Consider the following 27,555-nt stretch of genomic DNA (forward strand, 5'->3'; position numbering starts at 1 on the left):
TATCTCGATTTTATATGCCATCATACAGGCACTAGGTTGTTCTGATATTTGTCGAGATATCATTCCTGCAGTATCAGGTTTTCTTTTCACTTTTGCCTCTTAACCCTCTACCCTCCAGCCTCAGCAAAAGGCTTGAGATGGCTTCAGAATCTTTCCAAAGGTTTGCAGAATTTTGTCCTCCTTTTGGATTCACTTCCTAATTGTCTCCTTTGAACTTCAGATTCCTACAATTCTTTGCTTTCAGTTTTACTGTGTTTCTTTGTATCAATCCACACTTGTGCCTTTTCCATGCACACATTAACTTATTTGTCACTAAAGAAAGATAAAGTGGTGCTAGTCTTACCGTACAATTGGGCTGCTCTCTCATTAGAGAGAGGTGACTGGCAGTGTTTAACCTGAGGGTCACCATGCCTTATGTGAGGCGAGATGTTGAGAAGGAGAGTCCACCATGGAAACCTTAGCAGGAATTGAATCCATAATGTTTGCATTACTCTGCATCACAAACCAGCTATCCAGCCAGTGGTGCAAACTGACCCCCTTCACTAATATACATTAATAGCTACTGTCAAAATGTAGTGTAATGGCAAACTGAGTTGAATATGGATATTGACACTTGTGGCACTGTTTGTCTTTACATACCCATGTTGCTTTATGTTTTACTTCCTGCAGCTTTGATAGTCAAAATCCAAATCATACCTACTCTTCCTAGAACATTCATTTATGAAATGCTTTTAACTATGACTTGACAATTCTGAGACCAGAAACTCATCAACAGGAGTAACAGGTAATTAGTATATTCTGTATTAATTACCACTTGGGAATAATGTAGGTTTAAGGACCTTGGGATGTTTTACTACATTTAAGCATGCTAACAGAAATGGAATTTGTTGATATTAATGTTGTTATTTTCAATTTCCTCAAACTTCCAGAACAATATGAAAATCAGTGGAACATTCACAGCAGTGCCAACAATAAACAATCTCTTTGTTAGTGCCTTGTTCAATTATTTGCAGATTCGCTAGAATATTTACAAGAATGCTGCCAGGACTCAAAAACTGCAATTTAAGAGGACAGGTTGGGTAAGTTAGGGATGCTCTCTTCAGAACAAAGGAGAATGAGGGCTGATGGAATTAAGGTCTCCAAATAATGAGGGGCTTGGATAGAGTGGATAAGGTACAACTGTTTCTCCTGAGGGAAAGATGAAAGGGGGCACATACTTACAGTGATTGTAGAAAGATTAGGGGAAACATGGAAAACATTTTCTCCTAGAGGGTGGCAGGTGGCTGGAACTTGCTGCCCAGTTTGTTGGTTGAGGTAGAAAACCTCAGCTCATTTAAAAAGGAACCTGGATCTGCACCTGAAGTGCTGTAACCTGCAAGGCTACATCATAGGTGCTACAAAGTGGGGTTAAAACAGATGGTTAGTTTATTCAGCTGATAGCTTTTCTAAAAGGTTCTATAGTTTTATTAATCAATTTCTTTATATAGGTTCTTCCAGGCAAAGTACTTCAAGAAACACATAGAACATAGAACATAGAAAAGTACAGCACAGTACAGGCCCTTCAGCCCACGATGTTGTGCCGTGGAATAATCCTAATCCAAAAATAAAATAGCTTAACCTACATTCCCCTCAATTCACTGCTGTCCATGTGCATATCCAGCAGTCGCTTAAATGTCACTAATGACTCCGCTTCCACGACTACCACTGGCAAACTATTCCATGCGCTCACAACTCTCTGGGTGAAGAACCTCCCACTGATGTCTCCTCTATACCTTCCTCCTAACACCTTAAAACTATGACCCCTCGTGGCAGTCAATCCTGCCCTGGGGAAAAGTCTCTGGCTATCGACTCTATCCATGCCTCTCATTACCTTGTACACCTCAATCAGGTCACCTCTCTTCCTCCTTCTCTCCAGAGAGAAAGGTCCGAGCTCAGTCAACCTCTCCTCGTTCGACAAGCCCTCCAGCCCAGACAGCATCCTGGTAAACCTCCTTTGCACCCTCTCCAAAGCCTCCACACCTTTCCTATAATAGGGCGACCAGAACTGGACACAATATTCCAAGTGTGGTCTCACCAGTGTTTTGCAGAGCTGCATCATAACCTCGCGGCTCTTAAACTCGATCCCCCGTTAATGAAAGCCAAAGCACCATATGCTTTCTTTACAACCTTATCCACTTGGGTGGCAACTTTGAGGGAGCTATGCACTTAGACAATAGACAATAGGTGCTGGAATCGGCCATTTGGCCCTTTGAGCCAGCACCACCATTCATTATGATCAAGTTTGGAGACCAAAACTGCACACAATACTCCAGGTGCGGTCTTCACTCGGGCCCTGTACAGCTGCAGAAGGACCTCTTTGCTCCCATACTCAATTCCTCTTGTTATGAAGGCCAGCATGCTATTAGCTTTCTTCACTGCTTGCTGTACCTGCATGCTTGCTTTCATTTGCTGATGTACTAGAACACTTAAATCTCGTTGTGCTTCCCCTTTACCTAACTTGACTCCATTGAGATAGTAATCTGCCTTCCTGTTCTTGCCACCAAAGTGTATAACCGCACATTTATCCACATTAAACTGCATCTGCCATTCATCCGTTCACTCACCTAGCCTGTCCGAGTCACCCTGTATTCGCATAACATCCTCCTCAAATTTCACACTGCCACCCAACTTTGTGTCATCAAATTTGCTAATATTACTTTTAATGCCTTCATCTATATCATTAATATATATCGTAAACAGCTGCGGTCCCAGCACCAAACCTTGTGATACCCCACTGGTCACTGCCTGACATTCCGAAAGGGACCCGTTTTTCGCTACTCTTTGCTTCCTGTCAGCCAGCCAATTTTCAATCCAACTCTGTATTTTGCCCCCAATACAATGTGCCCTAATTTTGTTCACCAATCTCCTATGCGGGACTTTATCAAAGGCTTTCTGAAAGTCCAGGTACACTACATCCACTGGTTCTCCCTTATCCATCTTCATAGATACATCCTCAAAAAATTCCAGATGATTAGTCAAGCACAATTCCCCCTTCGTAAATCCATGCTGACTCTGACCTATTCTGTTACTGCTATCCAAATGAGTCGTAATTTCATCTTTCCCACCACTGACGTCAGGCTAACCAGTCTATAATTTCCTGTTTTCTCTCTCCCTCCTTTCTTGAAAAGTGGGACAACATTTGCCACCCTCCAATCTGCAGGAAATGATCCTGAAATCTATAGAACCTTGGAAAATAATTACCGTGTCCACAATTTCTAGAGCCACCTCCTTAAGTAGCCTGGGATGCAGACCATCAGGTCCCGGGGACTTAACGGCCTTCAGTCCTAACAGTCTATCCAACACCATTTCCTGACTAATATAAATACCCTTCAGTTCATCCATTACCCTAGGTCCTTCAGCCACTATTGCATCTGGGAGATTGCTTATGTCTTCCCTAGAGAAGACAGATCCAAAGTACTGATTCAACTCTTCTGCCATTTCCTTGTTCCCCATAATAACTTCACCTGTTTCTAACTTCAAGGGCCCAATTTTAGTCTTAACCATTTTTTTCTTTTCACATACCTACTTGAACACCAAGATCCCGCTGTTCCTCCACACTGCCGAGAATCCCGCCTTTAACTCTATATTCAGCATTTAAGTTCGACCTTCCAAAATGCATCACCTCGCATTTATCCAGGTTGAACTCCATCTGCCATTTCTCAGCCCAGCTCTGCATACTGCCAATGTCTCGCTGAAGCCTGCAATAGCCCTCGATACTATCAACGGCACCTCCAACCTTTGTGTCATCAGCAAACATACTAACCCACGCCTCAACATGGGCTTGTCATCTGTCTGGACCTTTGCTGATGTATCCTTAAATGACATGCAATAGTGTTGCCTGAAAGAAGCTATTCACTGATGTTATCCACTGCCCTGTTCACTACTTGACAAGGTACTGACACAGGGAATGGAAATTAGGAGTGTAAAAGATAATTCACTTGCCATTTTTCCATTTGCAATTTAAAGAAGAGTGAAAAAGGGAAACCAGGGAATTACAGATAACAAAGGTGTAGAGCTAGAGGAATAAAGCAGGCAAGCTGACGTTTCGGGTCAAAGATCCTTCTTCAGAAATCTCCGGCATCAGTAGTTCCTATTATCCCAGGGACTTACAGCCCAGTTAGCTTAATATATGTGGTGGGGACATTGTTGGAGTCTATATCAAAGGTTGGGGCAACTGACATCTCAAAGTTTCAGTTCATTAGGGACAGCTAGCATGGATTCGTGACAGTAGGCCATGCCTGACAAACCTTATTGAATTTTTGAAGGGGTGAATAAGGTAGTGAACAGGGAAATATCTAGGGATGTTGTTTATGTGGACTTCCGTAATTAGTTGAGTGGCAGGTGACAGGAAGTAGGGATAATGGGTGGGTACTTAAATTGATAGGATGTGACCACTGGTGTCCCACAAGAACCTATATTAGGGCCTCAATTATTCACACGATTTACACAATTTATTTCACGCCACTTGGATAATGGCAAAGAATGTCTCATATCCAAATCTGATTGACAAATAGTTAGGTGGCATTGTAAGCAAGTAAATGAAAGCATAAAATTACAAAGGGATATTGATAGACTTAATGAATGGGCAAAAACTGTGGTAGATGGAGTTCCCCAAGTAAGATATTACGTATTTTGGACAGAAAAGGTAAGTCAGGGTACTTTCTAGATAGAATGGAGTTAAACACAGTACACACCCAAAGAGGCTTGGGGGTTCAGGTCCATCAATCTTCTAAACATCACAAAACAAGTGCAGAAAATAAACAAGGAAGTTAACGGAATTCTGGCCTTCATATCTAAGAGGACTGAATTACAGGATGTGGATGTCATGCTGCAATTATACAAAACTGTGGAGAGAAGTATTGTGAAGAGATCTGGGCGCCACACCTTAGGAAGGATATGTTGGCCAGTACAATGTAGGGTCATAAAGTCATAGAGTCCTACAGCATGGAGACAGGCACTTTAGTCCAAACTGGTCTGTGCCAACCAAAATGTCCATCCATGCTAAGCCCATTTCCCTTCACTTGGCCCATATCGTTCTAAGCCTTTCCTATCCATGGATTCATCCAAATGCCTTTTAAATGTTAATGTACCGACCTCAACCACTTCCACTGGCAGCTCATTCCATACGTGTACCACTCTCTGTGTAAAAAATGTTGTCCCTCAGGTTCCCATGTATTCTTTCCTCTCTCAACTTAAACTGATGACTTCTAGTCCTCGATTCCCCAACCCTAAGAAAAAGATTGAGAGAATTCACCCTATCCATGCCTCTCCTGATCTTATACACTTCTATTAGATCCCCCCTCAGTCTTGTATGCTCTGAAGAAGAAAGCCCTAGCTTGTCCAACCTCTCCCTATAACTCAGTCCCTTGAGTCCTGGCCACATCTTTATAAATTTCTTCTTCACTTTTTCCAGTTTAATAACATCCTTCCTATAGCAAGGTGATCAAAACTGAACACAATGCTCCAAGTGTGGCCTCGCCAATACATTGTACAACAGCAACATAAATTCCTACCTTCTATACTCAAAGACCTGAGTGATGGAGGCCAGTGTGCCAAAAGCTGCCTTCATTGCCCTGTCTACGTGTGACTCCACTTTCAGAGAACTGTGCACTTGAACTCCAAGGTCCCTCTGTTCCACTACACTTCTTAAAGAATGGTACTCAAAATTCAAGGGTTATGAGAAGAGACTGTATAAATTAGGCCTCTTTCTTTCTTCAACTTAGAAGGATGAGAGGTGATCTGCAAAGTATTCAAGATATTACCAGGAAAATGTTGGGTAGATAAAAATAAATTATTTCCTGCATTTGGAGGTTATAGAGCAGGGGCCATAGTATGAGAATTAGGTCCTGACCATTCAGGAGAGATGTTAGGAAGCACTTCTACACATAAATGATGGTAAATGTTTGGAATTCACTTCTATAAACAGCAGCACATGCAGGATCAGTTGTGCATTTAAAATCATGACATTGATAATTTTTTGTTCACCTAAGGTATGAAGGGATATGGGCCAAAAGGCAGGTATATGGAGCTCGGTCACAGATCAGCCATGATCTTACTGAACGTTGGAACAAGCACAAGGGGCTCAATGGCCTATTCCTGTTCCTACGGTCCTATTAATTCTTCAATTGTTAGATAAATACTACATCCAATGACATTATATTATTTGGTTTATTATTTATGTTCAAATTAGTGAAAATCTTTTGGACAAAGTTACTTTTTTTAAAACGCTTAAGAAGCAACATGCCAGACAATTATTTTTAAAATATAGATGTGAGAAATAATTTATTTTTGACTTAAGTTCTTTCGAAGTAAGAAGAAATTATTCTTTCTGTCCAAATTTTGCAAGGTCACCCATTGCATCATTAAACATTTTAAATAAAAAGTTATTAAAAAGAAAATTGAAGCCAATAATAAAACAAAAGCAAGCAATTCAGTGATAATAGATAACAAAGTGTACAGCTGCATGAACACAGCAGGCCAAGCAGCATCTCAGGAGCACAAAAGCTGGCGTTTCGGGCCTAGACCCTTCATCAGAGAGGGTCGAGGCCTGAAACGTCAGCTTTTGTGCTCCTGAGATGCTGCTTGGCCTGCTGTGTTCATCCAGCCTTACACTTTGTTATCTTGGATTCTCCAGCATCTGCAGTTCCCATTATCTCTGATACAATTCAGTGATAATGTTGATTTTAAATCACAAGATTAGGGTAATCATGACAAACAGCAGCTTATTTACATAAGAAACAGTTCATTACATTTTGTAGCATCATGCAATACAAAACTGTCATGCCGTCTTCTACTTATGAGTATACTCTGGATTTTTTTGGGGGAGGCTGGTGGGCAGTGGCAATTGAATAAAGAAACTCAGAAAGAAGAGCAAATAGAAATTGTGCAATAAGATAGTTAGAGCTATTACAACTTCACTAATAGCAGACAGTCCTCTACCTTTTCTCCTTTTGGTCCAGGTTGGCCCTAGAAAATAAAACAATGCAAGATTGCTTTATAATTGAAACATAAGTTATGAAATTCTTCATTGACTTACTGTTTCTTTTCAATTCCTTTTTGAACATTTATAGCGATTACTTGTGTTCAGCTAGATGAGGGCATTTGGAACTGAAAACAAAATGTACGTTCTACTTTTGCCATGAAACATCAACATCAAGTATCATCAGGTACACTGTTGTTGGGTGAAGAACAATGTTTCTGTTATTCTGCCCTAAAATAGCTTTTCACCTAATCTTTAAGCTTAGAGTAGTTCTTACTTTATTATTGTTAATTTTTCTATCATACTTAAGAATTATGAATAAACTGTAGTCATAGTCCTAGAAAATTTATTGCATAAAGATAGAATGTGCTGGAAATGCACGGCTAAGTTCCAAGACTGAGTAATGGACTCAGCCCAGCAGAGGTTCCTTTGCTTAGTTGCTCAGTTTGATTGATTGACAACCTTAACTTGATCTTTGTTTTAAAGTGTTTTATTTTAAATGCTTGTGTGTTTAGTTGGTCATGATTAAATGTTTCTTCAATGGGAAATTCATTGGCTTTGTTTGAATGACAGTTCTATGAGAAAGTAGATTTTTCTCCCTGCAAAGAAAATGTTGAATGCCTGATTGTTTGGCTCACAGACAAGAACTCCCGTTTGATACACAACTCCATGAAGGGCTGTTGACCATGTCCCTTGCAGAAGTCAAGTCAACCACATCAAAATGGAAGAGACCTGAAACACCTTACTGTCCAATGTAACCAGTAAGGTTTGAAGTGCCATGCCTAGACTTGCAACTCACACACTTATGTGCTGTCAAAAATTGCCAGAAGTGGGAATGGGATCGGAATTTTGGAATCAGGCCCTGCCCACCATCTTTGAAGGCCTTTCACCTTCATTCTAACTTGGTCATGAAAATTCAGCCTTTATCTTAGGATGGATATGTTGGCATGAGAGAAAATAGCAAAGACTTTTATGTTTATACCACAGCTAAATGGGTTCAGTTATGACAACAGGTTGCATAGAAGTATTTTCCCTTGATTTTAGAAGGTTGAAAGTGATCTGATTAAAATCTTCAAATTGGTGAAGGAACACTTGGCAAGGGTAGGCCAATTCAGTTGAAGGAATGAAATCAGAAATTGTTAAGTAAAATATAATTAAAAGGCAATGAAACAAATTCCTTTGTCAAAATGCTGTAGATGCTGTGTCAACTGAAATTTTCAAGATGGAGTTTGATGAATTCACATGAAGTGTAGATTGTTAAATAATGTTGACATGTAGATTAGCGACAACCTCACTGAATGGTGGTACAAATTCAATGGACTGAATGGTCTACAAATATTACACTTTCCATCTGTTCCCGACGAATGTCAAAAAATATAAGTTCATTATTATTTGGTGCTGTGTAACATCTTGCAACAAATCTTAAACTTTTACCATTGCTACAATGTATTATGCATTTAACATACAGACATACTTTTACTTCACAAAACAATATTTCACCACAGAGTTTTCCCATCAATTCTCTCAATATTATTTCCTTTATTGTGTGGCAGTGTTTATACTGGGGTGTGGGACTCTTCAAATTACCACTCATAATGAAAAACATTTTTAAGAGTGAATTATTATGTTTAATTTACCCTGTTTTTTGATTCTTCATGGTTATTTAAGTAAATACGATGAATCTGATTTAACTGGAGACAGGAGGTTAATATTTTCTTTTTGTGGCTGTTTTATAGCTTGGGGAGTGGGGACAGAACTGAACACTCTATGCTTTCACTGTTAACGTTAGCATTTCTGCAATTAATTACTTTCACTTACACATCATTTTGATGAAACCACTACTGAAACTTTATCTCGTCTTTCTGATTTTCAGATTCCAACTTGCTTACTACATTTGTCAGCACTTTTGGATTAGTTTTTTTTTGACATTTTCCCAATTATCTGTAACAATTACTATGAAACCATAGGGATGGTCTCCAAAATATTTACACCAAAGTGGAGCTGTGAAGTTTATCTGACACCATGTAACTTTGGATATTTTTTCCAGGCTCTGTTTCCAGTGATAGTTGTTTAGAAAATACAGAGTGCAATGCTATTGGCCAATCTTCACCATGAAAGATCTGCTGGAGGTGGGGCCGAGGAATGTTCAGGGAATTCTAATGGCCATTGGTATTTCCCAGAGTTTTCTTATTGTTGCATCATTGCTTCTTTAGAACAAATCTTTTTGATCATTTGATTGCCCATTTTTCTATGGACTTTCTTCCAAAAATGTCAGAAGTCAACACCATCAATCAAAGGAAGTCGAGTAGTGAACGCAACCACTTAAAAACAAATTTTTAAAAAGTACAGCAATGTTGGAAATCTGAAATAAGATTTGGAAGCCCTGGAGAAACTCACCAGATCTGGCAGCAACTGTGGAGAGAGAAACAGAGTTAACATTTTGAATCCAATGATTTTTCTTCGGATCAGATCTAAAGAAGTGTCGTTGGACCCGAAATGCTAAAACTATTTCCCTCTACATAGATGCTGCTGGACCTTCTGAATTTCTCCAATGCTTTCCCTTGTTCATTTAAACACAAGACTTTTTAAATTCTGGACACTGACTCTCATCTGTTTGAGAGACTGGCCATCCAGTACTAACTTGTTAACTAACTGAAGAAACAGCCTTGAAGTTAATCAAAAGAAATTATAGAAATTTAACACTGATCTTAATGATAATAATAACTTTGATACTTGGAAATATCTTCATTCCTTCACTGTCGCTGGGTCAAAATCGTGGTGCTCCCTTCCTAGCAGCATTGTGGGTATCCCTTCACCAGATGGACTACAATGGTTCAAGAAGGCACCTCACTACCTACTTCAAGTGCAATGATTAATGGATAATAAATGCTGGCCAGCCAATGATGTCCACATCCCCTTAATGAAAACGTGAATGTAAAAACTCTGTTGTTCAGTAATGTACACAATCCCCCCCACCGTCCACCACCACCGAGGCCCTAATTTCTTCCCAGGCAGTTGGTCACCGGAGATGAAAATGAATTAGATGGAATAAAGCTAAAATCAAATGATGCAGATGTGGATGGGAGGAAAGAATAATTAAAGTAAGAAAGAGAGACGAAAACATATAGAAGGGAAAAGACAGAAAACAAATCTAAAAAAACTGAAATCCGATATTTTTAAATCTTCTAAAATATTTCACAGCCTGCAGGAATGAGACTTGACACTCAATTATTTACTTTGAGTGAGTATGAGAAGTTGATTGGTTGTCATCAACTATCATCATACTACTGAAAGCATATCTAAACAGTTAATTACTAGGCTTGATTTTCTGTGGTTGAGTTTAATGGGCAATTAATACAACTGCAGCAAGGTCATGAAAAGTTATGTTAAAATGCAATATATGTGAAGCCACAATAGAGCTGCATAAATTGGCAAGCAACTTAGTGATTCCAAATTCATGAAAAATCATTTTCTCGCTGCAAGCTATTGGTTTATGCATTAGTAACAGCATACATCATTCAGACACCATTACTAGTTTAGCAACATCTGGCCTCATACCAAGAAAAGGGTCTGAATTTTCATCCTAGAGGTGGGTGGCAGCAAAATTATCCATAAAGGCGCCATTTATTCTGGAGTAATGGTGTGCTAAAAGTCACAGGCCTGCCATCCTCAGAATGAGTTCAGAAAAAGGAACAGGGCTGCTGGGGTGTAGGCAGACTGTTCAAAGGAACCTGACCCATTACTTTGGATAACAATTTCGGTTTCAGTAAAAGCAAAAAAAGTTAACAGCTCTCTAGCCCTCACGCTTCACACCCTCCATGTGCCAACTCTATTGCCACCCACGCTACTCTATTCACCCTACCATGGCCTCTCATACCCTCCATGCATATTCACCAAGTATACAAAGTGTACGGTACCAAATGAACCTTATGTTAATGATATCAATTGTGAAGAGGCTTTGTCAAAAAAAATGTTGTCTGTTCATAATTTAGTTGGGAAGCTGTAGCTTTAAAAACATCTTTTAAATTTCACATGATTTAGCAAACTAAGATTCTCCAGTAATTAGTGAAATATATCACAATAAGAAAAGTGACTCAATACTAACCACAATTGATATTTCTGATCAGGTGGCTGCATTGCAGGTTCAATAACAAAACATTTGGTTTTCACACACTTGGTTTGAGAGGCTAAAGAGTAATGTTTATCTATTGTAGTCAATTTTTCATATAACGATAAGAAAGTAATACAGGCTTCTTTTGAAGATGTACGTGTCCAGAAAATACTCACTGGCTTTCCATCCAATCCAAGGGGACCCTAGAATCCAAAACCAAAACAACTTTTTGGAATTGCAGAACAATTAAATTGGCAGAAATAAATTAACATGACTATGCATCCAAAGTACTAGGATTGGAAATATGTTTCAAGCAGAGGCAGTGTTTCATCAACAGAGCAGAATAAAAGATGTTCTGTAAATAAATGTGGGACTTGATACCACCTGCTCTGTGATGCTGCTTTAGACAAATTCCCACCCCCAGGAATTTGATGAATCATGATCATAGATTTGTGAATGATGAATGCATACTTTCAATGGTGTAATTTGGCACAAAATTATGTATAACAACAAAAGCTTAAAATACCCATATGCACAGCTTTGCAGCTGGAAAAAAATTGTTACACACCACTTCAGAGCAGTGTCACTTATAATGCAATACTTGTATGGAAAATTATTATTTCATTTGTGAGAAAAAAATTCAGTAGCAATAATTTCTGATCGTAACTTTTTTTCCTTTAATGTTTTAACGTTATAATTTTAGAATGAGCAAATGCAAACAATAAAGGAAGAGAGCAACTCAGGGTGTCATACTAACGTAAAATTTGGATAATTGATCTGATTTTAATACCTGTGACTTTCACAAGATAAATAGTTTTTGAAAAAGAAACATGCACTCATCAAAAATAGCCACAGCAATCAGCTGACCACATGTCAGCAAAGCTTTGTGAAACTAATGTGAAATAAACAGAATCATCTGAACTGAAATTGTCAAAAGACAGTGAAACTAGTCAGACTTAAAAAAACTCATGTCCTGTACGATAAGTTTGACATATTGAAAAGAAAAGGCATCACCTGCATTTACCAAGCTTGGAAACAAGGAACTCGGGTATTAGAATATACAAGCTAACTATATTTCAAGGTACTGTTTTTGGCAGAACAGAAAAGATCAATGTGTGACTGAAAGCAGCTACAAACAGCACTCTCTCAGCCTCTCAAGAAGGAAAACTGCCCAGTGACAGAGCTGATTAAAACAAAACATGCAATCACTAAGAACTAAAAAAGGGCAAATAAAACGGATTTTGCTAAGGATACAAGACATCGATTAAATAACTAGGCTAAAAGCTTAACACCACAATGATACTAGAAGTACTTTAAATTTTATGTTCCTTTTATCTTCCTTTTGAACTGGATACTATACCTTTTCAACGTTGTGCCGGTACTTGATGTATGTATTTGTTATTTTTCCTCAAGGTTAACAGATAACAAAATCACTGTTCATTTTACTCAGAAAAACCTTGTAATTGACTCCTTATTGGTTCTGGTGAACTAGCTAATTATATTAATTTGTTGAATCAGCCTCTCGCTCCAAACAACACAAAATTTTTGTTGTGGCCAACTGAGAAAGTTGGCAAGAGGAGAACAGATTGACCCTGCTTGCCAGCAGAGAACTGGCTTCTATTTCCAGGAAAGCTCACTGAAATAATGGAAAATGATCAGTTTTCCACTATAACAGGAATCACAGAGGTTGTCAGTTAAATGCCAATTGCAAATATTTGAGGGATCAGTACAAAAAGATACTGAGCAAAAATCCAAGAACAATCTGCTCAAGAGTGCAGCTGTGTGGAGATCCATAACTTAACTGAAAATATTTAGGAGAAACATATTAAAAGAGACAAATTAGCCATTGCCATCTCCTACTGCAGCAGGCCTTTAACTGGCCTGGTCAGCAGTAGCATATGAACATTCTGGGATTCCTGCATTAGCTAAATTTTCTGAGAACTATCTATTTGGAATTATCTTCCATTCACTCGCTCCTTACCAAATAGACAGTTTCCCCTAGACATCCAACAATAGGACGCATTCCTGCGCTATTTACTGAATGAGGATAGGACTGAAAAATGGTTTTACGAATACAATACTCATTGCTTCTGTGTGATAAATCGCTCTGAAAAAAAGTTGCAGTGCTTGTTAGACATTGGAAAATAAACACTAAAACCTGTTAATCCCTACATGGATTTTGATTCTGTGGTACTGGGAATTGTAAAGTTGCACAAACAAACATTTCTTCAACATGTGATTAATGTGCAGTCGTTTTTTTTTCAGAAACAACATTTGGAAAGCTATTTGCTGACTGTATTCTGGTAGCTCATTCAAGTGGCTATTATGCTTGATCTGAGTGTTTGCATGGTTTTTGACCTTGGGGCATTACAGCTGAATACAATCCCTTTGCACACGATTTCCACAATTGCACTTGCTGCAGGAATAATTGAACAACAATCAGGTTTCAGGAAACATGGGGGCAGTTTTCCTTTGTAACCCACGTCCCTGCGACAATTATATGAAAATGTCTAACTCAGCACAAGTCAGAAACTGAGCCCGAGACCTTCCTGGTCTGTTCGGTTGAACTTCACCATTGGATCTATACATTTGAGAGTCAGGGGAATCAGTAAGAATCTTTTAGTTGGGAAAATGCATCTGAGTTTCAATTCTTGCTGTTAATTTTGTAACTTGTGTGTTATTGAATGAGAAGGTGAATACAAATAATACAATAAGCAATGAACATTAAATTGGAGACAATAAGGACTGCCCATGCTGGAAGCCAGAGTCAATAAATGGGAGCCGGAAAAGCACAGCAGGTCACTCAGCATCCGAGGAGCAGCAAAGTCCATGTTTCAGGCCAAAACCCTTCCCCCGAAATGGGGAGGGGGAGGGGACCCTGGAAATAAATAGGGGGTGGGGCGGGGTGGGAGGTAAGTGGGGATGGAGATAAGTGGATGCAAGTAGGGGGTTATTACATTTGGTCAGTTGGAAAGGTGGAGCAGTTGGTGATTAGGAAGATGGACAGCTTTGGGATGAACCGATTTTGAAGCTGTTGAAGTTGATTTTCAGGCTATTGAGCTGTAAGCTCCCAAGTCAAAATATCAGGTATTGTTCCTCTAGTTTATGTTTGGCCTCACTGACAGTGGAGGAGGCCATAGTCTTGTGTATACAATTTCAAACTGTTAATGGTTATAGAAATACTATATGTATTGTTCAAGCAATAGAGATCACTTTCAATTTTAGCAAGCAAATTCAAAGAAACAGCTATTTCAAATGGGAACCCCCACAATCTGGGGTGAGTTATGGGTGGCTGGGATGAGCTAAGATGGTGGGGGGGATAATTTTGTACCACATTATTCCCCCATAGCCTTAACTGTACGGCACTGAGGCAAAGGAAGGTCACCTATCTTGAGAAAGGGGCCATTTTGTGTGGTCATTCAGTTTCTCTTCCAGGTGGCTTTAGCCAATTTCAAGTGAGCCATTTCCCGGTTCCCCTCGAAATGCAGTGTCAGACAGAGAAACAATAACTGCTAGGACAAGTGAGTCTAAAAGTTTAGGACACTTTGATACCAAAATCCAAATGGGTTGAAATGGGTTCTGTTGGCTAACCATATCTGAGGGATCAAGGGAAGGCAAATGGAAATCTTTGTTTTCAATTTTTAGAACGCATTTAAAAGACATCACATTCAAGGGGGGCGTGCTCTGTCACATACTGGGGAGGTGGCTCTCTGGAATCAATTCTTCATTGGTGTTGGTCTCAGACTGGAGGAAATTGGAGGAACCTTGAAGCAGTTGTTAGATAACAATGCAGTTTACTTTCAGTACTTTATTTCAGTGTCAAAGGATGTGAAACAATATGACCTATCATGATTGATATGGATTACCTACTTTCTTTGCGGGATCTAAGAAGAAATATTTGTTATTTTCCACAACATACATGGTTTGTGGTTCAGTTCAGCTTCCTTGCCAGACAAAATATCAAACTTAGTGTCATAATTTGAAGGCAAAAATGTAGCCAATTAACCATAAGCCTTTGGCATGATTGTAGCAAATGGTTCAACAGAAATATGAATTCCCAGCCAATGTAATGTGATTTTGTTTTGAAATATTTTCAGAATATTTATCAAATGTATCCTATGGAATTCCAAGTAGCATTTTAAAGTCCCACTTAAAACACAAATTAAATGATGCTTACCCAATATCAAAGCAAGTAATCTGGAACTAATTCTTAAAAATTATCCTCCTAGTGACAGCAAGATGTAATTTCACCTCTGTATCATAACTTATATAAATAAATTCTGGCGTTTGTAGCTGGCCTTAGCCATTTTGGAAATCATGATGGAATTTCTGTATATCAGATAATGTAATGGTGTAAAATTGACATTCAGAATGGCAATCTTCTGCTTTAAAAAAAAGTGACTTGCACTGGATAAATTCCTGGTTTCTTATTTGGGAATTTATTCATGGCAACATTTGCCTGAAGTCAGATATGAAAACCCACCCACAAAACGATTCAAGAGACCTCGGAGGCCTCTCTCATTTTTGACTAAAGGAAAGAAGTTAGAGTCAGTGGTTTTGGAACTTCCTCTGCTGCATTGAAACACTCTAGCTCTGTCTCATCTCCCTAGCTGACTATACTGAATAACAATCTTTCTTCTTTCACATTTTTTCCCCTCCATTTCTGCTTTTTACTTCCTTTTTTCCCCCCTTTCCTTTGCTTATATTTTTCTCTCTCCTTCACTTCTACTTCCTTTTCCTTCAATTTTTAGTTCTCACCTTTCAGTTTTTATTTTTTTCCTCCCGGCTGTCTCCTTCTTTCTTTTGCCTCTTTAAATTGCTTCTGAACTGAAGGGTATTTCAGATTGGTTCCCCTGATTCCATTACCACTCTGTGTACTCTACTGCTAGCCACTTAGACTCCTCTTCAAATTCTTCTTTTCCACTATGCAGTACTCTTCAACTTCGTCGTGTTTATAGATTCTGTATCTCTCTCCACTTTGCTCAAGGCTATACATCCCAGTACAAAGTGTGTCAAATCAGTCTCTCTTCAGTCCTCTCTTCCAGTTGCTGCGTTCCTGCACTCAACGTTGTCTCATTACCATCACATTATCTTCAGCCTGAAGTAACTGCTGGAATGAGTTGATCATAGTCCATAGAACATTTTGGTTTTTGTGAGTGACAGGAGCAACAGCTTTAACCAATGAAATCCTAGGATATAGAAAGGGAGAGAAGAACAGTAGAGAAGGGAAAAGTGAATTAGAGGCAAGTTTAGATATGCAGAGAAAAATAAAATTTGGATTGAGAGAACGTAAAACCTTAACATTTTTTAAAAAATCTGTAGGAATATGTTACTTCCTAAAGCATGAGGCTTCATAGTTTCAACTGATCAAATTCTGTGGTGAGTAATTATGTGCACTGGAGGAATATTAAGAGTGTCCTTGTCATTGAAGACGTATTGTGCTTCACAATCAGTTGTAAACTTTCTGCATTCACAATAGATACCATTACTTTCTCCAGGATGAAGCAAGACTTGGCGGAGAAGCAAGAGTATTAGCAACTACCACCAGCAACACCTCAGAAGAATGACAAAGTCCACAATCATTGGAAGATTAAAAAAAAAGCAGTAATCAGCATGTGGGACAAAATTGAACATCAAGGGATTGTGCAATCAATTTGTTTCAGCTGACCACTACCTTTATATTGCATAGTGCTTTCTAATTCCAATCCTACTAGGTCTGGCTGATGGGTCAGAGATTGGGTGGGGCTGCTGACGTTTTGAGTTAAAATACAGTGAGTGGCATAAATGACAATAGGATTTTTACTTTGCCTCGGATGGGCTTCTAAGATTAACATAACAATTTATGTGGAACTGGTGGTAGGAGCGGGAGAGAGTAGTGCAGCTAGGATGTAGAAAACCGCTGTTACAATTTTAACCCAGTGTCTTGTCTCATTGTTACTGGGAAGGATGGTTGAATTTTGACCCTAATTCACTCCAAGCCCTGTGTGAAGTGCTGACAGGGACTTGTCCAGGCTGTCCTAGATGCTGGTTACATATGTCTCTCAGTTCTTTGCTGGATAGACAGATTAACTGCCGCGATACAGTAGCTTTTGAAGGTATAAATAATCTGCACATATTACCTCTATGACAAGCTCAGACTGTAAGAAACATGCCACATAATTTGGCAAACTCTGAAAGGACATAAATATTACCGCAATGGAATCAGGGAACATCTGACTGTGACTCACTACAGTCTCCACTGCCTCACTGAGAAACACTGTAAAGTCTTGTTGGCACAAAATTGAGACTTGTCATATGAAGCTTGAATCCAGGGGCAAGATTGTAGACGAGCATCGTACCTCTGCTGACAAAGTGACTATTCAGGCTATCATGGCTTTTTCTAAAAGTGTTATCTAATGATTTTCGTGCTACTGTTATTTTCCTATAGTCCTGCAAAATTTCATTTACAAGTCTATGCTGCTATAATAATAATGGTAAACATGGGTTATCAATATTCACCACCCGTCATCTGATTTTACAGCCCAAGACCTTCATGGGCTAAAAGTGACTTTTTAAAAAGGACAAATGGTCACATAAAATAGCTGCGGTGATCACTTTACCAAGTTGAACAAAGTCATGAAACCATCAATAAACATTGATCAATCTGAGCTGTAATTAATATTGTAACAGAAGGCATTGAAACTCAAATTGATTCACACCTTTCTGGAAATTACATGCTAAGATGAAAGGAACCTGCAGAATATCCAACTTGTGAACATAACGATACCAGACACTGGAATCCACAAAGGAGCTAAATGTCCGCAAAGCAGAAAGTGAAAAAAAAATGAATTGATAAGAACAAGAAGCCAGAATTCTCTCTCAATTGCTAAGTCAGTCCCAGTGAAAAAGTAACCTGGAACAACAATCAATTACCAAGAATTCAAGAACACAGCTATCTGCAAATGTCACGACTGCTGAAGAAATAAGATAACAGCTAAAACATCGAACTATGAAAATAACTGAAGACCTGAGTTTTCTAAGAACTTTAAACTACAATTTTCTATACTTTCCTGTCTGTACTAGACATGCTGTTCCTCTTTCCTTTAAGTCTATTATCAGCGTTTTGACATGTATTTTGAATTAGATTTTGTTTTCTTTTAGGTTTGTAGTAATAAAACTTCTCATTTCATCAAGAAAATCTTGTAATTTAACATCTTCATTTTGGTTTAAGTAATTACATTTTAGTCGAAATGTGATAACTGTGTTTAAAAAAAATGAAAGAATGATGTTTACTGTGACTGACCTGGGTAGGTGGTGATTAAGTACCCTCACTGGTCATAGCAATATCCAATTTTATTCTGAAGGCTACTATTAAACTTGCTTTCACTACCTTTTTCAGATAGCACATTCTAGTCCGTAACTTACTCCATCATCTCCCCTTCAGTCCGTTTGCTTCAATCTGCATCTACTTAATGACTCTATCACAATTACTGAAAACAGAATTGACAACGTAAGTGACAATTTAGATGCATAACTCCAATTTACAAAAGACAGATGAAATGAGAAAGAGAGGAAATAATTTCACTTTAAGTAAAATTACGATTTAACTGATTTTGGGAGGGAGATTTGCGAGACTTAGACCTTTAGTAACACAAGACAATCTGCAAACTTCCCTCATCACTATCAACAAATACATAACAACCATGCTCTGGACAACTCTCACCGCAATAACACAACAGATCAATTTAGGATTTAGGATAATTAATTCTCACTTAAAAATTGCATCTGATTAAAGCTGGGAAGAAGGGGAGCCTCAATCAAGGATTATGGAGGAAGCACAGTATGAGACTATTGTACTGTTTTTCAGATTGTGTTTCAAACAAGAATGGAAACTTGCACAGCTTTAGAATAACGTAATTGCTCATCATCTAGTAAGTTTATGGAGAGGACATGTTGGTGCAACGCATCTGTACCCACTTAATAATTGTGACATAAGTAATTGCTCATCTGAGTCATATTATGGTGATATAATGCTGCAAGGGAACTAGCTCCTTCACCACAAGCCAAAGGAGACTGAAAAATACATCTTGAATTCTTATTTTAAGAGTGAAATTGGCAAACTGCCTGCCTACCTTCTTGGTTGAAGATTGATGTAAAGCCCCAGGACATATTAAGAGAAGGGAAACAAAATGAGATACAAAAAGTGGGCCAAAACATAAAAAATAGCTTATTACGTTGGTGACGTACTGCGTAGCTGTGTTATAATAAATCTGTAACAGCCAAGAAAATATTTATCCTCATCCTTATCTTACTCATATTTGTGGTTTTTTTGTACTGATTTCAAATATTGATGGAAATTAGGGATATTTTAAGAAGAAGGATCAACAAAGACTCTACAATTGGGGTTAATTCCAATCCTACATTCCATACCGTTGCTTCTTTGCTGTTAATGTGCTGTGTCATAGGTAACAACAAAATGAATTCCCAAAGATTAAAAATCAAAATTGATGGAATGTAGAAAATAAATCAATCCAATCTTAAATGTTCAATAAGAAGTAATCCTCTGCCAACTACATTGACTATTTTGCTACTGTGGTACATTAGCTGATAATATTACTACACCGGAAGAAGGAGTGTTTGAGTAGTACTCCCAAAGTGTTTATAAGTCCTTGTGGTGATTTCCAATCTTGGCAACAGTAATATATTACAACAAACAATATGTAATACATAGCTCTCAAGAAATTTAGAATGGGTTTGAAACTAAGCATATTGTGTTAGATTTCTGTCTTTAGGCACGGTATGTCCTCTACTTCCCTGTGGTCCGTTGTTAATGTTTGGGCACAGTGTCGAGAATTCTGAAGCATCTCAGGCCTAAATAGGAGAACAAGCCAAACTAAATTTTGTGGAATTGGAATGTGGATTTTGTTGTATTCATTTTGTGTTGCAGATTACTAGCACGCTAGGCTGATTTAAATGTTAATTTTCTAATTTAGAGAGCAATTACAGCTTAACAATTTGAGAATGGTTACTACAGTGTAAGTTATAGCCACTGCGCTCTTCAGAAGCTAGCTCTGCAACTTCCTGAAAGCATGTATCTGCATAGCTTTCCTGAAAACCTTAGAAATTTCAAGCTAATCTCAATTCTGTCTGCCCAGCTGAGGTGATCCTAAACTTGATTATCCATGTCTCGCCTTGCAGCAAGTCCCATTTCTTTATCAATCTTGTACTCACTGGCCTTGATTCTCAGTCAAGCAATATTTTGATTTCAAAACTCACTTATTTTTAAATCCTTCCATTGTCTCCAACAGCCAGCCCCTGCCCTGTAATCTCCCCTAGCCCTACAACCCTCTGAGATATCCGTGGGCTTTCAATAATGGCCTCTTTTGCATTCCCAATTCCAATTGTTCCATCACAATTGATGATACCTTGAATTGCCCAGACCCCACGCTCTGGTATTTCCTCCGTGCATCACTCCACCTTGGTGTCTGAACTTTTTGACCAAGCTTTTGGTCACCTGACCTAATACCCCCTTACTTGGCTCAGTGTCATACTTTATAATATTCCTGGGAAGGGCCTTAGGCTATTTTGTGATTGTTAAAGTGCTATACAAATACATTGTTGTTGTTAAGACCCAAACGGTCCATTTGCCATTCTTAATTATCCATAATCATTTTAACACCACTGTTTACTTTGGCTATAGGTATTGCCTAATTTAGTCAGAAGACTTCATAATACATGCAAGTCAGGGTCCTGTGATGGCAACAGGGCTTCAATGCAATTGTAATGTTCCACTGAATGGTGCACCTCTGAATAAGGATTGGCAAGTACCCAACAGGTAACCATGTTTAAACTAAACCACACTGTTCATATGCTATCTGTAGACACCAGTTTACAGCAGGAAATTGATCAGAAGGATATTAATAACTATCAATCATCAGAAGGACTAGGGCTCTTACAGGAACTCCCAGGCAGATAGTTAAGTTTTTGTAATTGTGCTTGTTTCATTTGCTGCCTTCATGCCTGGTATCCAAAAGTAACGACAGCGGTCACCTAGCACAAGCCAGCAGAGGAAAAGCGAGCTGCAAACTTCTTTTAGCATTTTTCAGCCCTTGAAACTCTCAATACAAGACAGAACATCACTTGCACTCATGTTATGAATTAATACAATTACTCCTTAAACTGCAGCTCTTGAGCATACATAGATTCTGGGAAGCCCACATTAACCCATATTTTTAACTTCCTCTCCTCCTGAACAAAATCGGAGGTATCTCTCAGGATTCTTCCTTTTGATTGCTATGTAGTGAATTATAGAGGAATGTGAGTGCATATTTCAGATAAGTAGTGTCTGGTTTGAGTACTAATAAGTTGTTCCTTGATGTCACAAAGGAGGCCCAGAAGGAAGGAAAATCAGGAGAGATTTGGAAGTTCCAGAAGGTAAGGTGGCATGATTGTTCAAAGTAGAACGTATGTCAATCTCATACATGTTCTCCAAGGTCATGAGGTTTTGCTGAGGTAACTTGCCAAGCTTATGGTAGTTGCTGGAAACTCAAGGGATAATCAAGTAATTTTTTTGTCTGTACCGTCTTGGCATTAATTTTATCCAGTTAGGATGTGCAGTGGAGCAATAACATGGGCAGGGATGACATGCCCACAACAAGGCCAGTCTTATTTTGCAACTATTTAAGTTCTTGGAAAATGTTAACCACCATGTGGACATACAGTCTTTCTCATGATTTTCATTTGGCATTCTGTTCAGGTGTAATACGTGACATTCTACCACAATGTCTTCATATTGCACAACATGAGGTTTGTAAAAGTATAACTTTTCCCATATTTCAAGAACTAGCATTGCTAAAGGAACCAAAAGTCATGTTCCTGTTTCAGGTAATGGCAGAGAGTAATTTTAGGCAACATTCTGTTAAATCATTTCTTTCTAATAAAGCACAAATAAACATTTTCCTATATTTGGCAACTAACCATTTATTGATAGTTATTGATCACAAAGATAACATAGCACTATAAAATAATACTGCAAAGGAGGAGGGCATCTGACAGTGTCTCCACAGCCTCTTTAATAAAGTTATCCAAAAGTCTCAATTGTCTGCTTTCTCCCCTTGCCCTACAAATTTTCCTCTTCAAGTTTCTCAAAGTGATTGTGAAAGTTACTAATGAATACACTATCCTCTTGGGCATCTCTGTGTTTAAAAAGAAACCTGTCTCAGTCACCTTTGGTTCTTCTGCCTGGTACCTAAAAGCTGTGCCCTTTTGTTGACAACCATTTGTCACTAGAAATGATTTCTTTTAATTTAATGAATCATAATGGTTCATGATTTTGAACACCTCTATAATATATTTTGTTGACCTCCTCTACTCAAAGGATAGCCATATCAGGTTAAAGTCCTTCTTTCCATTCTGGTAAATCTCTCCTGCATGCTCTGCAAGGACTTGACATCCTTCCTAAAGTGTGGTGCGCAGAACTAAACACAATATTTCAATTGAAATCTAATCAGTACTTTAGTTCCCTCTTATAAAAAAAAGTCCAGAATTCCTCATGCTTTTTAAACAGGCTTTCCAAATTGTGCTGGCACGTTCAAAGATTTCTATATATTTATACCAGCTCTTGGAGGCTTTTGCATTCTCACTGGATGTCAAGGTGTAGCTTCAGCTAACCAGCAGGTAAGTAGTAGAAATGTTACTCTAAAGACAGCTCCAATGTCCTGGCTGCAAGGCTGGGCATAGAGGATAAAGGAAGCTGTACAAGCAATGGTAAAATATTGTACGGTCTGCTGAAAATTCTTGTGGTTCTGTTCTGCAGTCCCCAAGTGGAGGTGTTAGCAGCCTATCGGCCCTCTGTCCAGGTTCAGACTTATAATTCTGGTCAACTCGATGGACAACCTGAATTTTACCTGACTGCCCTTCCAACAAGGAGTTCTTGGCAAGAACCTTTAATGTAGCTGAACATTCAGCATTTAACTATTAATACATTTAAACTTCACAGTTACATTGTTTTTTAGGCAATTTGTTAACAATATGGCCTGGAAGTCACTAAAATTATTCTTAAGTAAAACTAACTTACACAAAAAAATTAAGTTCTTCCATTTACATTTACTGAATTAAATATTGGGAAGACTGAAGCCACTGAACTCTTCACTCCTACCAGCTACTGACTGCATCCATCTCTCTGGCAATGGGTTCAGACTAAACTAGATTTGCAATTTTGGTTTTGTATTTGTCTCTAAGATGAACTGCTGAACACAAGTAGCACCATCACTAAGCCCACTTACTTCCATCTCCATAACATTGCCCGATTTCATCTCTTGCTCAGTTCATTCGCTGCTGAATCCCTCCCTCACGTAGACTGCTTTCTTTCATGCCCATTTTTCTATCAGAAGTACACAGTGTAGTCTTCTGTTTGTCTACAGTTAATTAATTGGTGTTGCCCTCAAAACTTGTCAGAAGTGATTGCTATGTCTGAAGATTTAAGGTACAGTCAAAATTCGGTAACCTTCAGGTACCAAATTGTAGTTGTGTTAGATAGATAGATTTCATCCATTTTCCTCATGGAAGAAAGGATCAAAATGAAAGGAAATCAAGAGATAGTTTGAAATCCCACAGCATTATACTTCATAAATTTGTGGAAGTCCTGAACTATTGAAAATCTGCCACAAAGCAAGGATATTCAATACACATTTTTGCAACAACTGTCATTAAACTCTTTTTTAAAGTCTTTTATTGGAAAACCCTCAGCCAAAATTCTTACAAGTCAAGTAAAAGCAGATGAGTCCAAATGATCATGCTGAGTTAATTTTGGTTTAATTTAGAAAAATGATGTTTTCTGGAAAAAGACAAGTTTTTCTTCAATTATGTAAAAGGGAGATTCTTATTGCCATTAACTTTCAGGAGGAATTTTATTTTATATTATTCACCACCTGAAAATGAATACTTCTAATTACATGGAAATGCAAGGGAAATAAAATAATTGTAAACTTAATTGCCACTTACCGGATAACCATCTCTTCCTGGTGGCCCCTGTGGGTGTGGAATGAATGAAACAACAATAGAAAATATTATTACAAAGCCATATTTTTAATAACCATTCTGTCTAGGTACATGACAAATGATAAATGTTAAAACTCATTAAAAAGAACTTGCAATCTGCTAAACAGTGACACTACAAAAGTAACACCAGCAGAAAACCCCTCTCTTTCAGTGTACTGCTTCTCATTCTGTGGATGAGCACTGACTGGAGCATGATGAAATATGCTGACAACCATTTAGTTAAAGAATGATTTCCACTTTAATTACTTTAGCTTGTTTTGGGAAGAGGTGTCCAATTATTTGCCTTTGAGACTACATAATTTGTGCCCTTGAGCCTTATGGTGACATATTTGAAATTTAAGTCAATGCTCAGTCTTGTTAATTTTCAGTTATCTTTAATTGCAGGTATTAATAAATCATGATGTTCAGATTCAGAATTCATGCACAAGAGAGGCAGCATTGCTTACGAAAAAAACTTCCAACATCGCCAAGTCTTGAAATGCAAGCAATAGGAAAGAAATATAAAGGTCATATGGGAATGAATTGCTTTGATTTCAAAAACCAGATTTGAAGAGCTCAGTGTACAAATGGCTCTCAGGCTGCAGAGCGGACAACACTATTTCAGATTTAGTTAATCGATTTATATTGCTACAAAATGGGCAAAAAAAATCAATCAGTTACAGTCTTTAGAGTGAAAAACTGAACAGTCATGTCTAATTTTTTAATCAAATTATACAATTAAACATGAAATGCAAATCTCTGGGGCTAAATGCACTAGTGAAAGGAAAAACAAACAAGTAGAGAAAAAAAAGTTTTCTTAACTCAGTGGAATGAATCAGCTTTGAGTGTTCCCAATACATTACTTACAGGAATTCCTGAAAAAGAACAGGTGGAAAAAAGAAATCAGCTAAAACATCACAATGTTTATGACATGTCTTCCACTGAACATATATTGCAAAAACCAGTCTTATGAGGACTTTAGAGAACTTGTTTCTCATACAAAAATTTTTTTATAACTTTTAGTAAAATAGTAGCCATCCTGTACTTTAAAATAAATAATGCAACATGGTTACTTATATTTATCACTATCAGCAGAGTTATGACAGATTTTATTAATGGTTAAATTTGGTGATCTTTGTTCAATTTATTACAAGAAATAACATTTACAATGGGAGCTATTTATATTTATTGTATAATGTTAAATAGCTAAAAGCCTGCAATGTTGAGTTGTATAATGATAACAAAATTACAAATGGGTAAATAAAATTTTGCTTTGATTCTAATGCTATTGCATTAGAATTGTAGATGTAATCAAATCCAGAAAATTTAAAATGTAGAGGGCATTGTTGAAAATAGCCTGGAAATTCCTATTATTTAGTGCACTCTCTCATATAATGCAAATGTGCTAACACATTCAACTTAAAGGCAAGTATACAATTTCTTGTTACCAAAGACATAAATGTATAGGGTACTACCTTTAGCTATTCATTCTGATTGTTGGAGACTGTCCCTTAAAGTTATAGCATCAATTTCCTCTTACAGCCCCAAAAGTAAAAGTCACAGATGTTACCTTCAGTACCAGTGATGTCAGCCAGCAACAGAAGTGAGTTTGGTGTCCTGGTCAAAATATCACCTAACATGGTTAAAAACCCAGTACAGATGCCTGGCTGTAATTGAGGAGCAGTATCTCTTCATACATTCGAGGAAAGTGATCAGAGATGTGCGGAAATAAAAGCAGAAACTGCGGGAGGAACCATGGAGGATCCTTTTTGTTTCATTCGTTCATGGAATTTGGATGTCACTGGCCAGCAATTATTACATATTCACAATTGATTAGGGTGTAGTTAAAAATCAATTGTACTGCTATAATTCAGGGTCTCACAGCAGCCAGACCAGGTAAGGACAGCAGAATTGCCTCCCTAAAGTCTCTCTTGCTTTCTTGCTAACATTTTTGTCCTAGTTGCTACAAAATTCCAGCAAAGGCCAACACAATCTGGAGTAAAAAGCACTTCATGTTCCACCTTGGCATTGTACAGTCATCGGAGCTCAGCATTGAGTTCAAATACTTCAGACCTCAAATTCTGTCCTTTTTTATTACTCCTTTCTTTACCCCCTCTTCCAAAGATCCATCGACTTTGTTCCATGGGTTTGCTCTCAGTCCAGCTGATCAAGTTTTGGTTATCGATACCCATTTCTTACCCTTTTAACAGATTTTTCTATTTGTATTAGCACTCCCTTTGCCTTTTGCTCTGAGGTACTTTTACCACCTGTTCCACTTACTCCTCCATCCCCATTTCCTACAGCACCAGCTCTGTCACTATTCCAGCTGCCTTTAGTTTCAACAAAGAGTCATACTTGACTTGAAAAGTTAATTCTACTTCTTACATACTTTGCCAGACCTGCTCCATTTCTCTAGCACTTTGTTTTTATTTCAGGATCTCCTTCATCTATGGTATTTTGCTTTTGTTTCGGTTGTATAGATATGCCTGAAGCAGTTCTGCAGCCACAATAATATTGGGGACAGCACTTTCCGAATTAACAACTATAGTCTTTAGCTTTTATACACTTAGATGATCTACAATAAGGAGAAATTCAGCTGGAAAGCAAACAGAGACTGGAGGCATGGCTTCAGAGGAACAAAGCTATCTGCAAATTCTAAAGATTGGCTCTGTTGGGATAAGCCATAGACAGAAGCAAAGTTTAGATACAATAGCCTGAATATTACAGCAGAGATGACGGTGAACCTGTCTTTACAGCACCCCCCAACTTTGAAAGTCTGCCAATGTGTAGAATTCCTAACACTTCAAGACCACGACTGTTGAGGCCTCCCAGAGCATAATTGGTGAATTGACAAAAAAAATCCATTTTTAAACTATTCTGTTTCCTAAAAGTCTGCAAAGTATTGCACTTTTTGAATAAGGTGTAATACTTTTTAAAATTAAAATTAGCGTACTTCTTTGTTATTACTATTACCTTGATGGTCTTGAAAAGCAATTTTTATGTTTAGGAATGTCAGATGGAGTCACACAGCATGGAGGCAAACCTTACTCTCCAACCAGCCCAGGCCAACCATAATCCCAAACTAAACTAGTCCCACCTGCCTGTACTCGGCCCATATCACTCCCAACATTTATTTTTCGTGTACTGCTCTAAATATCTTTTAAACTGTACTTGCATCCACCACTTCCTCCGGAAGTTCATTCCACACACAAACCATTCTGTGTGAAAATGTTGACCCTCATGTTCTTTTTTAAAAATCTTTCTCCTCTCACCTTAAAACTATGTCCCCTTGCCTTGAAATCCCTCACCCTAGGGAATGCCGTTCACCTTATCTCTACCCCTCATGATTTTATAAACCTCTACAAGGTCACCCTTCAACCACCTATGCTCCATTTTAAAAAGTCCCAGC

General features: G+C 38.2%; 1 protein-coding gene across 1 annotated transcript in view; it reads right to left on the reverse strand.

Annotated features, from left to right (window-relative positions):
* LOC125458537 (collagen alpha-1(XXIII) chain-like) overlaps positions 1–27,555 on the reverse strand; it is a 188,884-nt gene that overhangs the window by 68,614 nt on the left and 92,715 nt on the right. Inside the window, exons 4-7 of the mRNA XM_059650680.1 lie at positions 25,014–25,021; positions 24,111–24,137; positions 11,306–11,332; positions 6,979–7,005 (exon numbers count right to left, since the gene is read on the reverse strand). Coding sequence (XP_059506663.1) covers positions 6,979–7,005; positions 11,306–11,332; positions 24,111–24,137; positions 25,014–25,021 — 89 coding nt within the window. The remainder of the gene's footprint in view (positions 1–6,978; positions 7,006–11,305; positions 11,333–24,110; positions 24,138–25,013; positions 25,022–27,555) is intronic.

This window comes from Stegostoma tigrinum, chromosome 13 (assembly GCF_030684315.1).
Source record: "Stegostoma tigrinum isolate sSteTig4 chromosome 13, sSteTig4.hap1, whole genome shotgun sequence".
Lineage (NCBI taxonomy): Eukaryota > Metazoa > Chordata > Chondrichthyes > Orectolobiformes > Stegostomatidae > Stegostoma > Stegostoma tigrinum.